Raw genomic sequence first — 22,595 nt, forward strand, 5'->3', positions numbered from 1 at the left:
CCTTAATCTAATGTATTTTGTTACCAGGGGAAATCTTCCTGAAGAATTAGCATCAATTTCTGTGATCGGCTGGTTAACTTCAAGTAGCACTTAGCCCAGTTTGAAACTCTCAGAGCAACTTATAAATGGGCACAATGTCACCTTAAAAATATGCAGAGTGCAGGTATGACACACAACCTAAATCCAAGCACCATTAGCAGATCCCTGTCTAAAAACATTTTGTTCAAAATCACAGCATTCCACGTAGGTCTGATATGCCAATGCTAATGGGACATCTTCTCTCTATGCTAGCTATGAGCTGGACTGGCATTGAAAATCCAAAATTAGCTTCACACCATCACTGTGTAGTTATGTAAAACATGGTTTTTTGGCTCTTATGAATCAGGATTAGGGAAGAAACAATATAATAATGATGATTCCAGTCCTGAGCACTCTCCCCATGAGACATCTGCAGATATTTTGCCAAATTAGTTCCATGACCTCGCTGGGTTTCTTGCAGAAAAGCTCAGTCAGATGAAGAAGCCCTTCTACCCCAGTGGAGGTCGGGATAACATTTCTGCTGATAATAGGCCCAATCAGGCAGCCCATACTCACAAGAACAGTCCCACTGAAATTCAAGATACAGCCTTCAATTACACAATCACATAATACCACTGCTGTCAGATCCCCAGCACAGCCCGAACAGCGTGCATTGAATGACGGAATGTGAAATGGGTTTGTAAGTAAGTTACTACAACAGAAGTATGGAGGAAGGCCGTACACAGTGCAATTGCTATCTGTCAAGCAACATTTACATATGAACTTTCTGTATGGAAGGCAGATGAAACAAACACTTCTTAAAATAAATTACACTGTATATAAATATTATGTCATGCGTCTTTTTAATCTTGGCTGTTCTTTGACTGGATCCTAACCTCAATCAGGATCTGATCGAAAGTCCACTAAAGTCAATGGGAGTGTTTCACTGATTTCACTGAACCATTTTGAATTAGGATCAGACTACTTAAAGGCCAGCCTATGCATTGAATGACTCAGACAGGGGTTTGTTAACTATATGCCCTGCTTCCTTCCTTTAAGTAGCATCGAAATTGTGGCATGACGGTAACCTTTTCCTCTCACACCAATTACCTGGAATAACTTCAAACTTTAGAGGCCACCACAGGATAACCATGGTCACCTTCTGACCTGAGGTGGAATCCCTAAAAGGCAGGTGTCCAAGCGTAGATGCAGTATTCATCAGGATGAAGATGTGCCCTGAATTCCTTAACAGCTACAAACAAGAATCTCTGGTAGACCGAGTACTAAGAGGACATTACTTTAATAAGGGGTTGTGGTTATGAAGGTATGTACTGCTGTTGCTAAGCTATGCAGGATAAATTTAGACACAGCCTGAGAAAACTGGGCAGCTGGGGGAGGGAGAGCGAACCAATTTCGCTGAATATCCAACAGACACATGGCGCTCTTCTAGGTTGAGAATAAGGGGGCATCCAGAGGGATACATTGTCTACATAAGCCCCCAAGGCAGAGACCAGATTACACAGATGTCTGCTCAAGACAAGAGACTTGCATCTATCTATCAGCAGCAGATTCATGATACTCTGTCCTGTGTTTATATGTGATTTTACCAAAGGCCACATATGTATCCTCAACACATGGGCAAAAGGCTAAAATCCTGGAGGATGCCACATGAAATGTCATCATTACTGATTGACCCTGGATGACTGATACCACCAGTTGACCTGTCAAGCTCCCAGTGGAGCCACTGAAGAGCAGTCACCGACAAGTCTGCAACACCCATTAGTCACTATGGGTATGGCTAAACTTTAAGCTGGGAGCGCGATTCCCAGCTTGAGGAGACATACCTGCACAAACTCTCATCCAGCTAGCATGCTGAAAACAAGGGTAGCCACGGCAGTGCGAGCAACAGGATTGGCTAGTTGGCTCAGTATGTGCCTGGGGTCTTGGATGGGCATGTACTTGGGGAAGCTAGCCTGCCCCTGCCCCTCATACTGCCACGGCTACACTCTTTCAGTGCACTAGCTGGATGAGAGCTAGCACAAGTATGTCTCCTCAAGCTGGGAATTACAGCCCCGGCTTGAAGTGTGTAGATATACTCTAAAGCAATGCCCCGTGGCCAATCAAGAGTTACTGAGAGGTCGGCAGGACTATAATAGCTAACTGACTCAAAATTTAAAGCCAATGGATCATTAATGGTCCTTACAAGCATAGTCTGACCTTCCATCAATGGGCCTAAACACATGGGGGAAAATTCCAGTGTGTCTGGTACTGAGCTACAACTGGAACTTAAAATCCACCAATCTCTCAAATCACATTCCCTTTAATGGGACAGGTTGAGACAGGGTGTAAATTGGCAAGCAATGGTTGGAAAAGATGACTTTTTGAGGAAGAGGTGGACCTCTAAGCATTGGAGGATCTTGGGCACCATCTCCTTACTAAGGCATTTTGAAGACCAGTTATTGTTCATATCACAGCTACACACACTAGCTTTAAGCAGCCCGGACAGGATAAGGTGCAGGGCTGGCTCTAGGTTTTTTGCTGCCCCAAGCGCCCCCACCCCAGTCCTGGGCTCCCCCCGCACCTCCCTGCTGCCCCAGCCCTGGGCTCTCCCCCCCACCCGCACCCCCTGCCACTCCAGCGCTGGGCTCTCCCCCTGACCTCACTCCACCCATTCCCCCCTCGCCTCCAGCCGGTCTGGCGCTGGCAGGGTCAGGGTCCTGGGCCGCGCCTCAGCTCAGGGTCCCTCCAGCCAGGGCTTCCGCCTCCAGGACCGGCTGGGACCCAGGAGGGCAGAGCTGGGGGACCGCCCCGGCAGGGGACTGAGGAGCCGGGGCAGGGCAGCCCCAGAGGGAACAGAGTCCCGGAGAGCGGGACACGTGCCCCGCACGGCAATGCCCCGGGCACCAGTCCCCACTGTGGCCCCACTGCTGCTGCTGGCCACCCTGCCGCAGTCCCTGGGTGGCTCAGGCCGCTTCCCCAGCACCGGCTGCAGCGCTAGGGAGTGGCCGCCCTGCAGCACCTACAGGCGGCTCCGTGCGCCCGAGTGTCCCGCGCTCGGAGCCCGCCCGGCCATAGGTGCGGGCTCTGCTCCCCGACACGACCCGCAGCGGCCCCAGGGCGCCCCCCGTGCAGGACACACTGCTGCTGCCAGGGCCGGCTCTAGCCTTTTGCCGCCCAAAGCAAAAAAAAAAAAAGGCTGGCTGGAATGCCACCCCTGAAAATGTGCCGCCCCAAGCACCTGTTTGGTTTGCTGGTGCCTGGAGCTGGCCCTGGTAAGGTGATATTTGCAAGTGGTAGAGTAACAGAATAGTCTGTTCCTTAAGGGCAGTATTGCCTACTGCCCAGTCCTCCCTGTCACACAGCATGGTCCTTTAAGAGGTGAGGAAATATGGAGACAGAGGAAAGGGGCCCTGGAAAGAAGCAACCAGGACCGGCTCCAGGCACCAGCTGAGCAAGTTGGTGCTCGGGGCGGCAGATTGTTCTAGGCGGCATTCTGCCCAATCCTAGGGCGGCACGGCTGCTTTTTTTTTTTTTTTGTTCCGCTCCGGCCGCCCTGTAGGGGGCGGCGGTGCGGAGAACGAGAGCGCCCTGCAGGGCAGTCCTCTTCCTTCCCTCCCCGCCGACCGGAGCGGAGCCCTCGCGGCAGGAGGCGGCGCAGCGGGAGGGGTCGTGTGGCAGTGCCCCTGCTGTAGCCCTGGCCGCCCCCTTCTCTCTCTCTCCCGCCCGCTCCCTCCCTCTCCCTCCCCACCCGAGCCGGTCCCCCAGCACCCGCGCTCCGGCCGCGCTGCAGGTTTTTTTCTTTTGCTTTGCCGTTCTTGCACCCCGTTTTTTTTTGCTTGGAGTGGCCAAAAAGCCAGAGCCGGCCCTGGAAGCAACATTTAGAAGAAATCCTTTTGCTATGTCTTTAAGGGTCTGGGACCTGGAGCCTTACAGAGAAGATGGGGCAAGGCTCTGTTCTCGCCCAGCCAATAAAGAATGAACTGGAAGAAGGGGCCAACATAAATTCTGCTTCTTCCTTCATAGCAGGGCAGATGCCTGTCAAAAGGCTCCTGCAGGCCCCTGAATTAACAAGAAGAGGACAGCACAGGGGAAGTGCTGCCTGCTGAACTCTCTCAGGCTGAGAGTGGAAGGACTGATCGGTAAATGGGCCAGAAGGAGGAGAAGCTGCCTGAGGCTCTACAGCTGGCCTAAAGCATGACACCAGCTCCAAGGGGAAGAGCTCGAAGGCTCCTGCCTTAAGAGGAGGAATTGCCCAAAGTACAGACCAGCTCTAGGTGTAGGGCTGGGACCTCTGGAACAGGAGAGGAAACTAACCAGGACACTTACATGGACCCAGGGTGAGCAGCGAAATAAATGAGTTACCCTCTGTAGAATAAGTGAATAAACAAGATGTTGCAGAGAGGGGTTGAACTAATCTGATCCGGGGTAATCGTCTGGGGTGCCAAGTGCAGTGCACTTGCAGTGCCCCAACATGTCCGGGGGTGGCAGTGCTGGAGAGGCATGCATATGACAGGAAAAACCTTACAACTATGACCCATCGGCATTAGAAACCACATCAAAACCAGCCGGAGGAACAGTTCATTTGGAGCCAGATACTCTTCCTGTCGAAGGGCAGTTACTGCACTAACCAATGAGTTTATTCCTAGTACAGTAAGCACAGTTTAGTCCGCTACATAATGCTGCATATGGAATACATAGTGCTCCTCAGTGCACACAGTATATTTTAACAATATTTCTTTTCATATGCATTGACACAAAATGGGCATTAAACCAAAACATCATGGAAATTATCTGGCTGGATTATCAAACCTCATTTTACAAGGATGGATAACTACAGATCTATATTAAAAGATGCCGAACCATTACTTTACATTGGGAGTACAATGTCTGCTCTGTTCCATATTATTGCAGCAGCTACAAATGCCTCAATAGAGCTAATAATGCAAGCCATTATGAAATGTTTTAGCCTTATTTGGAAAAGATGTACAGGCTTTTGTTGCTGTTGTTGTTAAATGACCTCCCCCCAGATACACATATATACACACAAGATCATCAGACTGAATCTGATTCTGCTTTGACTTCCACTGGTATAAATTAGGAATGATTCTAGTAAAATCAATGGAGTTACCTCAATGAGAAAGTAGAATCAAGATCTTTACATTTTTCAGATGCCTACCAGGTAATTCTCATTGACAGCTCTTACCATAAGAGATTACTCTTTTATCTAATGGTGAGAGTAAACAATTAATGCAAATGTTCATGTCTGCAAAGACAGATGGTTTTATATTAATTCTCTCTTTATATAGTCAAGTTATTTTTGTCTTAGTAAGTAGGCATTTAAGTGAGAATGCCATCAAGCTGTAGATCAAAACTACTCTCCTCATGCCAACAGTCAGCTTAACATACCTTTTTTATTTATGCATTGTTTTACCTTTTGTTCCCTTTCCCCACTAGGAAAGTATTTAGAGTCGATAAGATCTTCATGCATCATTTCTTACTGAGGACTGTCAAATCACCTTTTATGTCTTTGTTTGAACTTTACCTTCACTACCTTTTTATAGGCCCCCACTGAAATTCTTTCCTACCTTGTGTAAGTAATTGTAGATTTCGGACTTCTTCTCTCACTTTCAGCTGAAGCACCTGCTGCAAAATGTGCTGTCGTAGGCTCTCCTGGGCAATCCCCATTCGTTCAAGCTTCTTGTCAGTAAGCCTCAGCAATGCACGGCCTGGATCCAAAAGTAAAAAGAAGAAAATCATCCAAGGATTTCCATTGATGTAATAACTTCATTCTAGCAAATAAACCTCATTCTGCTGCATTGAAATCCTCAGCTGTGAAACAATCTGATTCATAATGGGGTAGATCTAAAATGCAAAAGGGATACCTGACTTGGTGAGTTAATTACTTTCCACTCCAGAGATCCATGTTCAGAATCTTAGCTTTACATCATCAGTGAAAATTTGTTTGGCAAGTTCTACTCGTGTTAGGCATGTTGAGGTATCATAGTTTGTAGCAGGCTCAGACTGGCCTATAGGATGACAACAAAATTTCCCTGGATATTTCTGAACAGCCTCACCATCCTCTGCCCTCCCAAGATCCCTTTGAACAGCAACAGACTGAGTACAGATGCAACTGAATTAAGGATCTGAATCTTGGGCTGGCAGCATGCCTGAGATAGCCCATAATGCAGAGCATGCTAAATTCACACACATAAGACTGTTAGCTCTTCCAGACAGGGACTGAATCGTCTTGTGTTATTACAGTGCCTAGCACAATGGGACTCTCATCTGGGCTTTTGGACTCCACTGTAATATAAATGCTAAATTAAGAGACAGCAAATAGCAGGATCAGGATGACAGAACATGGTGATAGGACAAGCACTAAGGCAACCCGTGTCCACCAGAGAATCACAGCATGAAGCAACTGCTTGAAGCAGTGCTTCCAAACCCTTTATTTTAGGGGAGGAAAAGCTTTCCTGATTCTTTAGCCCCTAAAGTATTGGTGCTGGTGGTTAGGCCCAGCCACAAGCCCACAACCTGCTGAAGCCTATCTTCTCTCCTTTCCAAAGGGGCCCTTGCCTCGCCTGTCCAATGCTAGTCTGTAAGCACCAAGTCACACTGGGGCTGGACTGATTTACGTTGGCTGAAAATCTGGCATATGATGTTTGTTCAAAGCAAACTCAGCCCTTTGCCTCTCTCTACATTCAGGTTCATTTACTTCCTAGTTTGACTGAATTGTGGGTTTTTTAACCATTAAATCTGCATCTTTGAGTTCCACTCGTCATATCAATATCATTATCAGCATCATCGACAAAGGAATATATATATCTTTCTCAGGTAGAGAATGACAATAATGTACTTTGTCCCAGTTTTGTGGTGGCACTCCTTAGCACTAAGGCTGATAACCCCTTGTCCAGTAAACCTTTCTGTGAAATCATAAACCAGAGGAATTCTATTGGTTAATGTAATACCAAAATATGGAAATTAGTGTCTTATAGATCAATGCCAGCCATCAAATTCCCTCAGCGAAAGAGAGAGTAATAATGACTTCAATTGTTATAGCACATTATCACACCAAGACATCTCAAAGCAATTTACAAAGGATGTACAACAGTCTAAGAATGCAGTCTGCAATGCCAATCTAGCAGTTGAAAGTAAGCAAAAATTAAAGACCTCAGTGAAAATAGTGCCAGCATCCCTGTCATCTTTGGGCAGAGAGTTGCATCTGAAGAAGTGAGGTTTTTACCCATGAAAGCTTATGCCCAAATAAATCTGTTAGTCTTTAAGGTGCCACCAGACTCCTTGCTGTTGTTGTTACAGTATGTAATAATGCGTCAGCACAGAAGGAGGCCATGTGGCTCCTCCAGCTCTGTCCACCTACCTGGCCAACAGTTATAGCTTTTAATATCTTTCTTCTAGACATTTATTTATTTCTCATTTGAGTACGTTTTCTACCTCAGCCAACAGTGTACTTGGACCTTTACTAGGAACAAAACAAAGGGAATGATCTCTGCCCTAAGGAGCTTACATCCTTCACAAAGATCAGACCTAGAGACCAGATGGTAGAATTAATTTAGACCACCCTCCTTTTAGTTTATTTTCTATTTCAGTAATGGATTAGTGACAGCATTTTTTCCTAAAGTGATTTACAAGAATGAGCCAGATGAGGAGCTGTTGTATGCTGGGGGGCCTGTTGCAAAGGAGTGCAGTTGTCGCAGCACTGAAGCAAAGGAACATCACAAGCCAGAGGAGGCAGAGGTGGGAAACCAGGAGTGAAGCTGGATTTTGCAACCAGGGAGAGGAGGAGCTGATTCCCACTTTGGGTGACAGTATGTTGTTAAAAACTTCTTTTTATTGTGGTGGTAATTTACAGTTATTCTTTTCCTAAGCAAGTATTTGATGCTACTTTGTATTATTAGTCTATTATTTATATTATTTATATTATGTTCCTGCCAAATTTTCTGGGTTTTTACCTTTATAAAGTTTGAAATATAAGGTTCTCTCTGCCTCTCCTCACTGCAGGCATCGTCTAGCCAAGGCCTAGTTGCAGACTAGGGTTTAAAGAGGTATTTGAGCAGAGAGCGACAGAATGCATTTGGCAAAGGGAGATTATTCTAGGTGTAAATACAGGGCAGCATGGAAGACGACCTGAATTAGAAAAGGAAATAAGGAGAGAAATAAGGAGTGATTTATCAGCTGAGTGGAGAGAATTAAGAAGGAAGCGGTAAGAAATGAGAGCAGACATGTAGGCAGGGTACATTTGTGTAAGGCCTTCATAAAGACTATGAAAAGCTCAGATTTTTATGAATACAGTAAGACGAAGCCAGTGGAAGGGAGTGACATGATTTGAACTCTGGGCAGGGAAGATTATTTTATCTCCTGCATTTCAATACACAATGTACGTATGTAGATCAACATGTATTGAGGGGGCACAGCAGCTACCTCATAAGAAGGAACAGACCTACGTAGGCTGTTTGGATATACTCAGCTGCAATTCCTTGTACAATCCTGCAGTCCTAATACAGGCAGAATTCCCACGGACTGAGGTGAGTGCACGATCTACTGCCTCCAGCTCAATAACTCTGTGGCGCAGGATACACGAAGATGCCTAAATTATCCAGGTGACAAATTAGTTTAAATTCACAAACTGTACCACATAATTTGAAAAGTGATTGTTGACATGATATGATGAATATTCCTGCTTAATTGATAGTAATGTGCTTCCCTAGTTTTTGTGCAGAGCAAATGTTACACAAACTGTGCCCAGACTTACCTCATTAGTTTCAGAAACATGTTTGCAAATCTGGTTCTACTTAAAGAATCCAATCATAGCCTTTCACTCTGCCCGTGTGGGCTAGCGTTAGCTCCTTCCCAACTCAGCACACAAGAACAAGGCTCTTGTGCCAGCATGGATTAGTTGGAGGTGGCTCACATCATAAAGCAGCCGTTGGGCTGCATGAGCTTTCATTTAAGGTTAGTTCCTAGTTTCCCTTGCTAAGATAGCCTTAAAAACAGCCCTTTAACCTGATGTAAAGACTTTTAAACAAATTGTAAGGAACAAGCCTCCGACTCCACTTCTGCAGCAGGAGGCTGAGAAAGGAGAATTAAAAAAATGCAAAGCGAGTCGGTTAACTTAGGGGCACAATCAAAAGAACCATTTTATTAATCCTTCGCCCCAGTTCTTAGGTCCTGCCCTGGACTCAGTGGTACGATCACAGTGGACAGGAATTGGTCACCTGTGGGGAAAGGAGGAGGAAATTGCTTCATTGGCCTACCCCAAACACTGACGCTGGCTCTACTTGATGATAGCTTCAGCACTGTCTGAGGCTGGGACTGAACTGCTGCTGCTTGTGCAGGCAGCTGGCAAGCTGCAAGTTTCACTTGCTTTAATATTGACCATGGCAACTGCTAAAAAAAGTGGTGAGCCTCCAATCCCTCCCCTGCCCACGAGCTATGGAATATCACCAGTGAATCAGTGGAGACCTGCTCCACCAAACCACTCCAATGCCCTGTGGATAATCAAGCTACCATCACTCCTTCCAGTAGAAGCTGTAAGATACCACCTGTCGCTACCTACTGATGTGAGGAGCAGCTTCCAGATAGGAAGCCACCTAAAGGAGATTCCAGGAAGTGCTGGGGATAGGAAAGCAAAGGGTACAAATGGATCAGTGGTTGAAGTAGATGGATCAATGAACTTGGGGGGAAGGGCAAAGAAGGAGGAATAGAGTAAAGAATTAATACATTTGGGGGATGAGACTACTACACCCACGGAATGTTCCATGTATTTGTTTGAGAGAAAATTCTTTTAACAGAGCTGTACACCAAGATGCTTCTACTGTCCCCATCATAGTAACCCTGCAAGGAGTTGTATAAGGTAGTTACTGATGGGGTCATCAGGACAGGTGTGGCTCATTAGACTCCACCTTGAATATAAGCAAGTGGGAGTAGCTCTTTGGAGAAAAGTGTAGGCCTGGAGGATCAGGCAAGCTTGAGGAGAAGGCATGGCTTGTATATCATGTTATTCAAAAATGAACATAGCATATAAAATCTTATCAAGGAGGGGATGACATTTTGACTCTTAACAGTATGTGCTTTGTTGGACTTGGATGAGGGTTCAAGCACCTTGTTAAAGTTTTCACAGCATTACACTGAGTTCTACTTGCTGGTTAACTTGCAATTATAATCAATAAATTAGCATGTAAAGGTGGAAATTTGCTTACTTAATCTGGATCCTGTGTCTTCAAGTCATGTCTACTTCATGTCCTGACAAGACTAAGTTTTAGGTTTTGTTAATGTCTGTTACAGCTGTCCCCCTGTTGGATTCCTTTTTTCCCCTTCCTTTCTGTTTGTAGTGAGTGGCTGCCCCCCCGGCCATGGAACTGAGCAAAGTCACAGCCTGGCCCTGCTCATGGGGCTTTTTCGCTCCTTTGTCTAGCTTCTTTGTTCGGACCCGGCTCGGTGTAGGGTGCTCTGCCCAGGTAGGCAAGACCTAAAGTGGCCACATAGCTGAGCATCTGAGTCATACCTGTGACTCAGAACTTGCCCAGACATGTCCTGTGCCTACCTGCAGTTCTCCCTGCCTTCTCTCCTCCCCTGGATTAAGGGGAACCAATCAAAGTTACTGGCAGGAAACTGCCTGAATTTGCCCTTAAAACCAGACATTTTCTGATCAGACCCCCGGAGAAGGTCCTTGCTTTGCCACCTGGTCTGATCAGCTAGGGGTTTTGGGGGGGCCCTCTCCCCGCTCTCATTTGTTTTTGAGCATACCCCCGTTTTTAAACTCCCCTCCCACGAACAACGAATTTGTGCCTGGAGATCTCCTGATTATTGTAAGCGAATCGAGCCCTCTCTGCATCCTCTGATGCTGAAACTGCTGTTCCTGCTGCTGCTTTGGGGATTGGTAAGGAAAAACCTCTTGCACACTCCCCTTGTTCTAGCTGTTGGCTTTCTTTCCCCCAGCAGGCAGACCCAAGCTAACTCCTTGGTCTGTATCTGTAATCTGCTTCTAGCTCCGCAGCGCCTTTGCTGCTAGAAATAAGCCTGCTTGCAGCCATCACTAGGTAGCCCCCCCCCTCCCCCCGGAGCTGTATCCTGGGCACACACCACTCTGCCCCTCTGGAACTACCCCTAGTTAAGGTGCACCCATTAGGTTAGGTTTAGCCTTTAGTCTAGATAAACTGTAATTTCATTTTGCATAGTTGTGGTTAAATTAGGTTTAGAAAATTGCTTGCATTGTACTCTGTAAGTTAGGCTTAAAGAATTGTTGCATTGTGTTTTGTTACTTGCTAATTTGTGTAGTCTTGGTTAAGTTAAATCATAGATCAGATTTTGCTGTGTTCTGTATAATTGTCTCTCTGCTGTTTAAACTTGCAGCCTGTCTGCTCTCTGTCTGTCTGTCTCTCTCTCTTAATCCCTTCCCCCACGTGCTCACCCTGCTCCTACTGCTGCCAAACCTCAATTGTATTACTGAAGTCTAGCATAAAACCCCATTGGTTACCCTTTTTCTCTCTAACACCCCTCACATTTTACATTTACACCATTGTGACACATTTTTACCTAAATTTGTTGGTTATTTAACACATTTTACCCATAACTGTTAGTTGGTTATATGTTGCTGTCCTTTACATAGAAATTGTTAGCTACCTGTTAACACTGAAGTATAAATGTAATTGGTTACCAACTGTAGTGTACCCCACTATTGAAACCCCCTATCCTACTTACTAAAAGGAACCCCTCCCCAATTGTCTACCTTAACAAACCCCATACCCCTCACTATTGAATTTTCCCTGTTTTTGCACTTTCTTAATAAAGTTTATTTTGCACCCCACCAGTGCAGTAGTTGTCCCCCAAGATCCCCTACCTGCTGGCAGGGTCAGTTAGTATTGCCGATATGGCTATGGAAGAATGACCTCGTTTCTCCAAAATCCTTTTCTTAAAAATCACAATTTTTCTATTAGGCCTTCCAACAACACCTCTGGCACCCAAAGAGAATACGAACATGAATTAAAAGAAAACTAAGTAATAGAGCAAATTGATTTTTTAATTTTTGCCAAAGTTTTTCAAAATTAAAAACCCAGAAAGAAAATGAAAATTTTGTGAATTTGTTTTCCTAGGTTTTTGACCAGCTCTACTAAGTAATCAACAATAAACCTGTCAAATTTATTAACACAAATGACCTTTTCTCTCTTGTGTTAGTGTTGTCTTTCTCACAATCCTCATGTGTTCCAGATATAATGATCTGTCATTTTTCTCTATTCTTGTTCTTATTTAGGGTCTAATCCTGCAAGGTTTAGCATGTCCTTGACTCTCATTCAGTCTATAGGAATCCAGGATGCTAAATACACCTTTACCCCAATATAATGCGACCCGATATAACACGAATTTGGATATAACACAGTAAAGCAGCGTTCCATGGGAGAGCGGGGGGAGGGGGGGGGAGAGGGCTGTGCGCTCCGGCGGAACAAAGCAAGTTCAATATAACGCGGTTTCACCTATAATGCGGTACGATTTTTTGGCTCCTGGAGGACAGCGTTATATCAGGGTAGAGGTGTACCTCAAAAGATTGGACTCTTCGGTCGCATTGGGGTAAAGTTTCAGAGTAGCAGCCGTGTTAGTCTGTATCCGCAAAAAGAACAGGAGTACTTGTGGCACCTTAGAGACTAACAAATTTATTAGAGCATAAGATTTCGTGGACTACAGCCCACTTCTTCGGATGCATATTGGGGTAAAGTGCTACTCACTGTGAGTAAGATTATCCCAGAAATGATTCCACTGACTACTTGTGGAGCAAGGTACTCCCCAGTGCAAATTATATCAGAATCTGATCCTTAGATTATAAGTGGCCAGGGACCTTGTCTTGTCTCTCTGTTTGCTCATGAAGTGTCACACACATCTTATGGAGCTAGATTCCATTCCACCCAGATATCAACAAAACAGCCCTCTAAATTCTGATAGCAAAATAATTTCAAATTAGTTATAACTGAAGAGGCAGAAAGAACTCAGCTTGACTTACAGATCCTAAGAAGAATTTGCAAAAGTACCAATGGAAGAAAACATTTAAAAAATTTTAAAACCAGGATCAATTTTATCCAAAATTACTGAACACAGATTGGGATCTCATAACGTTTCTTTTACAGAATCACTAAAAAAAATATTTTACAGTCAGGATTCAAAAGCAGGAATGTATTCTTATCTTTTCCCTAATAGAAATTATCTCCTTGCCAGGTAGCTCACAAATGGAGAAGATACCTAATTATCTTTCAAAATCAACATTAGTGGCAAAGAATCTTCTCCAGAAGTAGGTAGTCCTGCTTTCCAGCCCCTGCCCCCAATCTGGAGAGTCAGTGATTCCTCTTCTAGGAGCTGGCCTAAGAGACTCTTTCCAAAAAGGCACTTGTAAACCTGTAAAACCTTATTTTAATCACATTTTGAATTAATTGCTCTTTGACTTAAGAGCCGTAGATGATTCCAACAGAACATCAGTCTAAGTCAATAACACAATTCTGTGCAGAAAAGGACAGGGTTAATGAGAAATTGTACATCATGATTACTGGAAGTGGTTCAGTAAGTAATTTACTGTACTGATGGGAACTATATTGATTCCTTACAAGTCTTGGGTAAAGACTGTTAGCCAGTCCTGTTTTTGAGTTGAACATATTCAAGACCTGATGTTTTTAATAGGAGGAAATAGTAATAACTTGAATTCCCATCTGAAATATAAATTCAGGTGCAAATCATATTACACTGCTTTTCAAATGTGCTGTAAAATGTGAGACAACCATTTTAGTGCTCTCAGGAAGGACCAAACAGGACCCACAAAGCAAATTATGGATAAATTTATACCTTTAGCAGACAGTCTATAAATCCACATTATCTGGTGTATATATATTTGCCAAGCTACTTCCTGGCTATACAAAATTAAATATATTTAAGCACCGAAGACATGTAATAATGGACTTCTATTACACTGCACATCATATTTTTCAAGCAATGAAATCCAGCACTATTGCTTGATTGTATGTATCTGGTAGATTTATGGTACCCATATCAAATAAACAACCTTCAAGGTCTTTTCTATTTGTGACAGGTAAAGTGAATCTGTCAACACCTTTGATTTTATCTGCCATCAGCCAGATACATTGTTCTTCAATTTCTTGTTAATCTAATAGTGGCTGCCTACTGAGCAACAATTATGCATTACATTTCCCATTTCTTTATTAATTGTAAAGAATCACATTAGAGCGTACCTACTGGCAAAGAGAGTAAACATACATCCATATATAAAGATGTACAGTGAATACGTAGAAAAGAATAGGAATGGGCAAGACAATTTGGATAGTATTAGAACTGATTCAACCCTTTGAACACGACTCAAAACAAAACCTTTTCTGGAGTTCCTAAAAAAGTCTAAAAAATGCAAGTCCTATTTTCTGCCAGAAGGAGAAATATTTAAATACTACAAAAAAACAAACACACACACTGCTTTCTTGGAATATCCAATCCAGCCAGCATTGGAAACTACAACAGAAAACCTGTTCTTTTGAGAATTCGAGCAAGATTTCTAAACCAAAAGAGGTTATGAGGTTTTGTCTGGAAATAGAGGTAGGTAAGTATTCAAAAACGAGAGTGAAAACCCCCTGGAACAGATGTGAATTTAAACCAGATCCCCATTTAATTAAGTGAGAGACGTACACCTGCTCCCACTGTGAGTGCATATGTAGTTATTCATTAATCCCCTTCGATTGCAAAACACAATTGAAGAGTCACATGACTAAGGGTCAAATTCTGCTCTGGGAACCCTGTACCCAGATCCAAGGACAGAAGTCGGAACTAAATATTTTGTCACTTGCTCTAATTTGGTATTAGTCATTCTGGCCATTTGTTCAAAAACTTTAGGCCTCTAACAAAACATTATTCTAGGTCATTAACCTTCTCTCTCCCATTTCTGCTAACTGGTTTAAAAAAAAAAAAAGGGCAAATCTTTTAGAGCTGTTTTTTTTTTCCTTCTTCAAGTTTTCATAGTGTGGACCACATCTTAATAGAAATGTTATCTTAGGGGCCATTCTTTCACTCATGTGGGATCGTACAGACCACCTACTCCTCCCCATTCATCATTGTCCAATACCCATTTGGCAATTACAGCAAAGGCTTACACAGAAAAGTAATATTAGGAACATGTTTGATTTATTTTTTAGCTCCTTTTACTGCCGAATGGCTGGAAATCAAGAGGACCCACACCACGTGACAACACAGCTTTCTGCAGACCATTATCAAAAACTCTGTGGGTCATCCCTGGTCCCCATGGAGCACAGTTTGAGAACCTCCATTTTAAAGCACTAGATTTTCCCATCATTAGCACTTTAAAAGGAAAGCAAAACTGAATCCTATTATAAACATGCTTTCATGCACCAACACTGGATAAATCCAGCTTGTATTATATTAATGTTTCCTGAAACTCCCCTCTCCTGCTCCAGACCCGTATCTCAGCACAGTTTTCAATAGTGCTTTTACCCCCATGTCCCTGCATTAATTTTAACTTCCTTTTTTATTAAAAATGAAACAGAGGTTTCATGTTAATATTCATGATGTTAATAATTAATATTAATAAAATGGTAAATTAAAAGCAGCATGGTCAGAGTTTAAGCACTACAGAAAGCTTCAGAATCAGCCCTTCCCCCTCCCCCAATGGCATCAGTTAGATCTAGCACTGCCATTTCTCTTGTGGGGCTTGTAAGTGGCAGCCTAGCACCTATCAAGCTGAAAACGTGACCTTTGAATGGACCTCAGCCTATAGCACATGCTGATCATTTTTCAACCTAAGGGGAAAATAATTTTCCACTGTAAGAGCCAACTCCAGTCAATTTTGTGCACACTCTTATAGCTATGGATATTGATTTTTTTATCTATACTCTGACTCATATCTCATTTGCATCCTGTTATTCCAGACTTCAGTGGAGTTACTTCCAATTTTCACCACCCTAACTGAGAAGGGAATCAAGCAGTCATAATCTTATTCTGCCACTCAGACTCCCATTGAGCAGCACCTTATTCAAAGATGTCCATTTGAAATCCATAGGACTATAGCACTTTCAGGGGTGAGGCACTAATCGCGGATGAAGAGTTGGCAGATTTGAGCTCTGCGTGATCCAGAGCCTGTTTAAACCAGTGAAAGTGCTTCTGCTGGATTTGGTCGGCTTTCGATCAGCCTTTGCAGAGAAGAATCACAAAAATGATTCAGGGCTACAAAAAAAGGCCTTAACCTGAGAGACTTACGGATTTCTATCTATTTAGGGTCATCAAAGAGGAGATTGAGTGGTGACTTGATTACACTGTATAAGTAGCCTCTGGGGAGAAAAACACCGGGAACTAAAGGGCTCTTTAATCTAGCAAAGAAAGCCAGAACAAGAACTAATGACTGGCAGTTGAAGCCAGACATGTTCAAATGAGAAATTACACACAAATGTTTAACAGTGAGGGTAGTTAACCATTGGATTCTAGAACAAACTACCAAGAGAAGGGGTGGATTCTCCGATTTTTGATACCTTCAAATCAAGACTGCCTTTCTATAAGATACGTTTTTGTTGAACACAAGTTATTGGAATTAGTTCAGGTGTAATTTGGTGAAATTCTATGGCCTGCGTTATGCAGAAGGTCACACAAGAGGATCTAATGGTCCCTTCTAATCTTAAAAACAACAACACCACTTATGAATCTGCAAGAGAAAGAACAAAAGAAAGAAAATGGGGTTGTGGGGAGGAATTTGTGTATATAAAAAACAAACACACGAGGTCCTAGAGTTCAACGAAGATGTGCCCATTTGCAATCTGCCATCTTAAATAAGTTTTCTTTCCAGCTTTATAAATCTAATGCAACACTCAGTTCACAGACTTCAAACTACTTCAGATTAGTTAACACCTAGGCTCTGCAAGAGGAGCCCTTAAAGTACATAGCTTTCGGTACAGCACACAGATAGAAATGCACTTACATACATCATACAGTCTACATTTGAAAAGCAACCACACACTAAGGGTATGTCTACACTGCAATTAGACACCTGTGGCAGGCCCATGCCAGCTGACTCAGGCTTGTGGGGCTCAGGTTAAGAGGCTGTTTAACTGTGGTGTAGATGTTCGGGCTCCGCCTGCAGCCCTAGCTCTGGGACCCTGCAAGCTGGAAGGATCCAAGAGTTTGGACTGCAGCCAACCTACCCCGTAATTAAACAGCCTGTTAGCCTCAGCCCTGTGAGCTGGAGTCAGCTGGCATGGGCCAGCCAGCAGCCGCAGGTTTTTAATTGCAGTGTAGACATACCCTATGAGACCGTTGTCAACAGGGGAGTTGATTCCAGTGAATACTTATCAGCCACTAAAAACAGAAATTAGATCGGGAACAAAACAACTTGTAACTGATAAATGTATTTCTGTGTGTAACAAACTATGTAGATAGGTAAAATTAGAAATGATCTGCATAAAGATTTCATAGATCACACTTTCGTACTATCACTAAAGAACTGTAATCTAAATGTGCCAAAAGAACGAGGCAACACATTGCTAAAAACAATTAGCATTAGAGACTAAAGATCTGTTAATGAGATACTGGGCCAAATGCAGTCCTGGTGTAAATAGAAGCATATCTGATTTCCACTGCATTGCACCCACTTACATCAGAGCTGAAATAGGCCTGTAGAGATGCAGAGTACAAAACACATATATTTAATGTTTCCAGGGTCCTGACTATCTTAATAAAGGTTTTTCCAGACCATATGTTCAGTGGAAAATCTTTATACTCACATTGGGCCACACTGAACCTTGAGGCAGTAACAAAATTGCTCATTTCCCTCTAGTACATTAGTTTACACTCACCGCCTCAGTGTAGAACAGGGGTCTCAAACACGTGGTCCGCAGGGCTCTTGTGTGTGGCCCGCCAAGCTCCCCGCCCCCCCCCGCCCCTCTGCCTACCTGTGGGATTGCCTCCTGATGTTGCAAGCACTGTCTGCTCTCTGAAGCAGCCGGCAGCACGCCCCTTTGGGCCGGGGGCAGGAGGAAGGAGGCAGAGGGCTCCGGCATTGCCTCCTGCCAGGCACCGTCCCCCACAGCTCCCATTGGCCGGAAACAGGGATCCGCGGTCAATGGGAGCTTTGTGGGAGGTACCTAGAAGAGCAGCAAGAGCTGCACAAGCAGGGAAGCCTGAGCCCCTCCCCCAGGGGCTGCAGGGACACTGTTCCAGCTGCTTCCTGGAACGGAGCAGCATGGAGCTGGGGCCAAGGCAGGCAGGGAGCCTGCCCTGGCCCCAGTGAGCGCCGCTGCTACCCCGGAGCCGCTCTAGGTAAGCGGCACCAGGCTGGAGCTCACACCCTGAACCCCTCCTGCATCCCCAACTCCCTGCCCTGAGCCCCCTGCCACATCCTGCACCCCTCCTGCACCTCCAACTCCCTGCCCTGAGCCCCCACCACATCCTGCACCCCAACTCCCTGCCCTGAGCCCCCTGCCGCATCCCGCACCCCTCCTGCACTCCCTGCCCTGAGTTACCTGCTGCACCCTTCTTGTACCCCACACACCAACTCCCTGCCCTGAGCACCCTGCACACCTCCTGAACCTCAACTCCCTGCCCTCAGCCCCCGCTGCACCCTGCACCTTTTCTGCACCCCCTGGGGGCAGCGTTGGGGTGGGGACTTCAGGGAAGGGATTGGAATGGGGTAGGGAAGGGCTGGGGCAGGGGTGGGGCCTAATTGGAAGGGGTGGAGTGGGGGCGGGGGCCAGAGGCAGCGGGGGGGGACGGACGTTCATTAATGCAGCCCTCGGGCCAATGCACTAGTCCTCATGTGGCCCTCAGGGTCATCTGAGTTTGAGACCCCTGGTGTAGAAGTTAAAACATTTTATATTTGCTTTTTAAAGTAAGATTCTTTTTATACATGAGTTTTCTTGATTCTACATAATAAATGAACATTTTAGGTGCAGTGGTCTTGCATCAGCAGTACTCATATGCTTCTTAATATCAATTGGAAAAAGGCAAATATAGTGCCCATCATTAAAAAAGAGAAGAAGGAGAGCCCGGGGAACTAAAGACCAGTCAGCCTCACCTCAGTCCCTGGAAAAATCATGGAGCGGGTTCTCAAGGAAACCATTTTGAAGCACTTGGGGAGGAGAGACCTTGGGAGGCAGGCCAGTCCTCGCTTACAGACAACCCCCCAACCTGAAGCAAATACTCACCAGCAACTACACACCACACCACAGAAACACCAACCCAGGAACCTATCCCTGTAGCAAACCTCGTTGCCTACTCTGTCCCCATATCTACTCTGGCAACTGCATCAGAGGACCCAACCACATCAGCCACACCATCAGGGGCTCATTCACCTGCACATCCTCTAATGTCATATATGCCATCATGTGCCAGCAATGCCCCTCTGCCATGTACATTGGCCAAATGGGACAGTCCCTCCGCAAAAGAATAAATGGACACAAATCGGACATCAGGAATGGTAACATACATAAGCCAGTAAGTGAACACTTCAATCTCCCTGGTCATTCTATTACAGATTTAAAAGTCACTATCATTGAACAAAAAAACTTCAGAAACAGACTTCAAAGAAAACAGCAGAACTAAAATTCATTTGCAAATTCAACACCATTAATCTGGGCTTGAATAGGGACTGGGAGTGGCTGGCTCACTACAGAAGCAGCTTTTCCTCTCCTGGAATTGACACCTCCTCATCTATTATTGGGAGTGGACTACATCCACCCTGATTGAATTGGCCCTGTCAACACTGGTTCTCCACTTGTGAAGTAACTCCCTGCTCTCCATGTGTCAGTATATAATGCCTGCATCTGTAACTTTCACTCTATGCATCCGAAGAAGTGAGGTTTTTACTCACGAAAGCTTATGCCCAAATAAATCTGTTAGTCTTTAAGGTGCCACCAGACTCCTTGTTGTTTTTGTAGATACAGACTAACACGGCTACCCCCTGATACTTGGAGGAGAGGAAGGTGATCAGGAACAGTCAACATGGATTCACTAAAGGCAAGTCATGCCTTACCAACCTTATTCCTTCTATGATGAGATAACTGGCTCTGTGGATATGGGGAAAGCAGTCAACGTGATATATCTTGACTTTAGCAAAGCTTTTGATACGGTCTCCCACAGTATTCTTGCCAGCAAGTTAAAAAAGTATGGATTGGATGAATGGACTATAAGGTGGATAGAAAGCTGACTAGATTGTCGGGCTCAGCGGGTAGTGATCATTGGCTTGATGTCTAGTTGGCAGCCGGTATCAGGGGTCAGTCCTGGGGCCAGTTTTGTTCAACATCTTTATTAATGATCTGGATGATGGCATGGATTGCACCCTCAGTAAGTTCGCAGATGACATTAAACTGGGGGAAGAGTTAGATATGCTGGAGGGTAGGGATAGGGTCCAGAGTGACCTAGACAAATTAGAGGATTGGGCCAAAAGAAATCTGATGAGGTTCAACAAGGACAAGTGCAGAGTCCTGCACTTAAGATGGAAGAATCCCATGCCCTGCTACAGGCTGGGGACTGACTGGCTAAGCAGCAGTTCTGCAGAAAAGGACCTGCGGGTTACAGTGGATGAGAAGCTGGATATAAGTCAGCAGTGTGCCCTTGTTGCGAAGAAGGCTAACGGCATATTGGGATGCATTAGTAGGAGTACTGCCAGCAGATCGAGGGAAGTGATTATTCCCCTCTATTCGGCACTGGTGAGATCACATCTGGAGTATTGTGCCCAGTTTTGGGCCCCCCAATACAGAAAGGATGTGGACAAATTGGAGAGAGTCCAGCGGAGGGCAACGAAAATGATCAGGGGGCTGGGGCACATGACTTATGAGGAGCGGCTGAGGGAACTGGGCTTGTTTAGTCTACAGAAGAGAAGAGTAAGTGAGGATTTGATAGCAGCCTTCAACTGCCTGAAGGGGGATTCCAAAGGGGATGGAGCTCGGCTGTTCTCAGTGGTGACAGATGACAGAACAAGGAGCAATGGTCTCAAGTTGCAGTGGAGGAGGTCTAGGTTGAATATTAGGAAACACTATTTCACTAGGAGGGTGGTGAAGCACTGAAATGGGTTACCTAGGGAGGTGGTGAATCTCTATCCTTAGAGGTTATTAAGGCCCAGCTTGACAAAGCCCTGGTTGGGATGATTTAGTTGATGTTGGTCCTGCTTTGAGCAGGGGGTTGGACTAGATGACCTTCTGATGTCTCTTCCAATCCTAATCTTCTATTATTCTTCTATAATTCTATGGAACCTGAACTACTAAACATATTCAGAGAGAAAGGTCTGTATAACAGCAACAGAAATGAATAGAAAAAATATTATAATAATTATAGTTGAAGCAGGAAGAGTCCTTCTTAGACATCTAGCCCATCCTGAAACATATATTTAAGATACTGCATATGATCCACACAATACTATAGGCATTCCATGATTAATACACTTTCTTAAAGTCCTGTTTACTGAATCTTTTTTATCTTGTTCTCCTCACCCGTAGTTTCTCCAACTCCTTTCTTCCTGGAACAGTTGCTTTGTGTATTCTTTGTCCTGTCTATCTTGGCCTTTTATGCTCTTTGAGGATGGGGATATGTTGCATACCATTGATAGGTACCAGTGTTGAGGGTGGAATCCAGTCCATGCCCAAAAACCCAGAGTAATCGGTCTCTGTGCGGGTGACACACCGAAGGATTACAGAGGTGAAGATCTTCCCCCACTCATGGATCCACTGGCTATTTTTCTAGCCCATAGATGGAATATTATGCTACAGTCCCTTCACTCCAACTGCATGAGGTGTTGGGGCTAGTTATCCCTTGCCTGGCCTGCCCTAGCCTGTCCCCTTGTGACCCTTCCATGTCAGGGATGGCTCGAGACTGCTTCTGCTGTACGCACAAATGTGTAGTCACCCCGGCACACACATACACACTGCCCTCGTGCCCCCTTCACAGCTACTATGTGGTTTTCAAATGGTGTGGAGGACATTGCATAGGGTCCATTTATAATGCTATAGGAATCTTTTATCACTGGAAACCTCTGCTGTCTGGGTTACAATAAAGTTAGCAAGGTCACAATTAGCAGTTAGTGAGCAGTAGAGTCTTACATTATTTGTATATCAATATAATCAATTGAAATGTACAAGCTGCGGGAAAAAGGGAAGTGAAAAAACATTGACTAGGTGAAACTTTGTTTGAAATTGTGAATATACCAATGCAAGTCATGTACGGCATCACTCAGACAAAGTGTCCAGAGATTGGATTTTTATAAAAGGAAATGTTACAGCTAGCAAGGCCAGAGGGGGAGAGGGATGAAAGATGTTAGGCGTGTAAAACCCTGGGCTTTCATCTCTGGAATTTAAGTTAACCCTTAGGAACTTATCATAGCATTGCTCTCTTTGAAAATAGACCTGGATTGCTGGGAGAATTCTATGAAAAGGTTACCAGAAGGTGCAGCCTCTCCTCCATTGCCATCAGCACAGCAGTATTATACAGTCACCACAACAGCACTAAATGGATTTTGTCTCCCCACAAGATCAGTTTTGTCAAGAATAAAACAGGATCATATCAAGAGGCAAAGAAATGGGGAGGTA

At 44.6% G+C, this 22,595-nt stretch overlaps 1 protein-coding gene across 2 annotated transcripts in view; it reads right to left on the reverse strand.

The window, feature by feature from the left end:
- The window catches only part of SAMD12 (sterile alpha motif domain containing 12), a 224,960-nt gene that overhangs the window by 98,845 nt on the left and 103,520 nt on the right, over positions 1–22,595 (reverse strand). For both annotated transcript variants that reach the window (XM_034763510.1, XM_034763509.1), the window contains exon 4: positions 5,604–5,744. In XM_034763510.1, coding sequence (XP_034619401.1) covers positions 5,604–5,744 — 141 coding nt within the window. The remainder of the gene's footprint in view (positions 1–5,603; positions 5,745–22,595) is intronic.

This window comes from Trachemys scripta, chromosome 2 (assembly GCF_013100865.1).
Source record: "Trachemys scripta elegans isolate TJP31775 chromosome 2, CAS_Tse_1.0, whole genome shotgun sequence".
Lineage (NCBI taxonomy): Eukaryota > Metazoa > Chordata > Testudines > Emydidae > Trachemys > Trachemys scripta.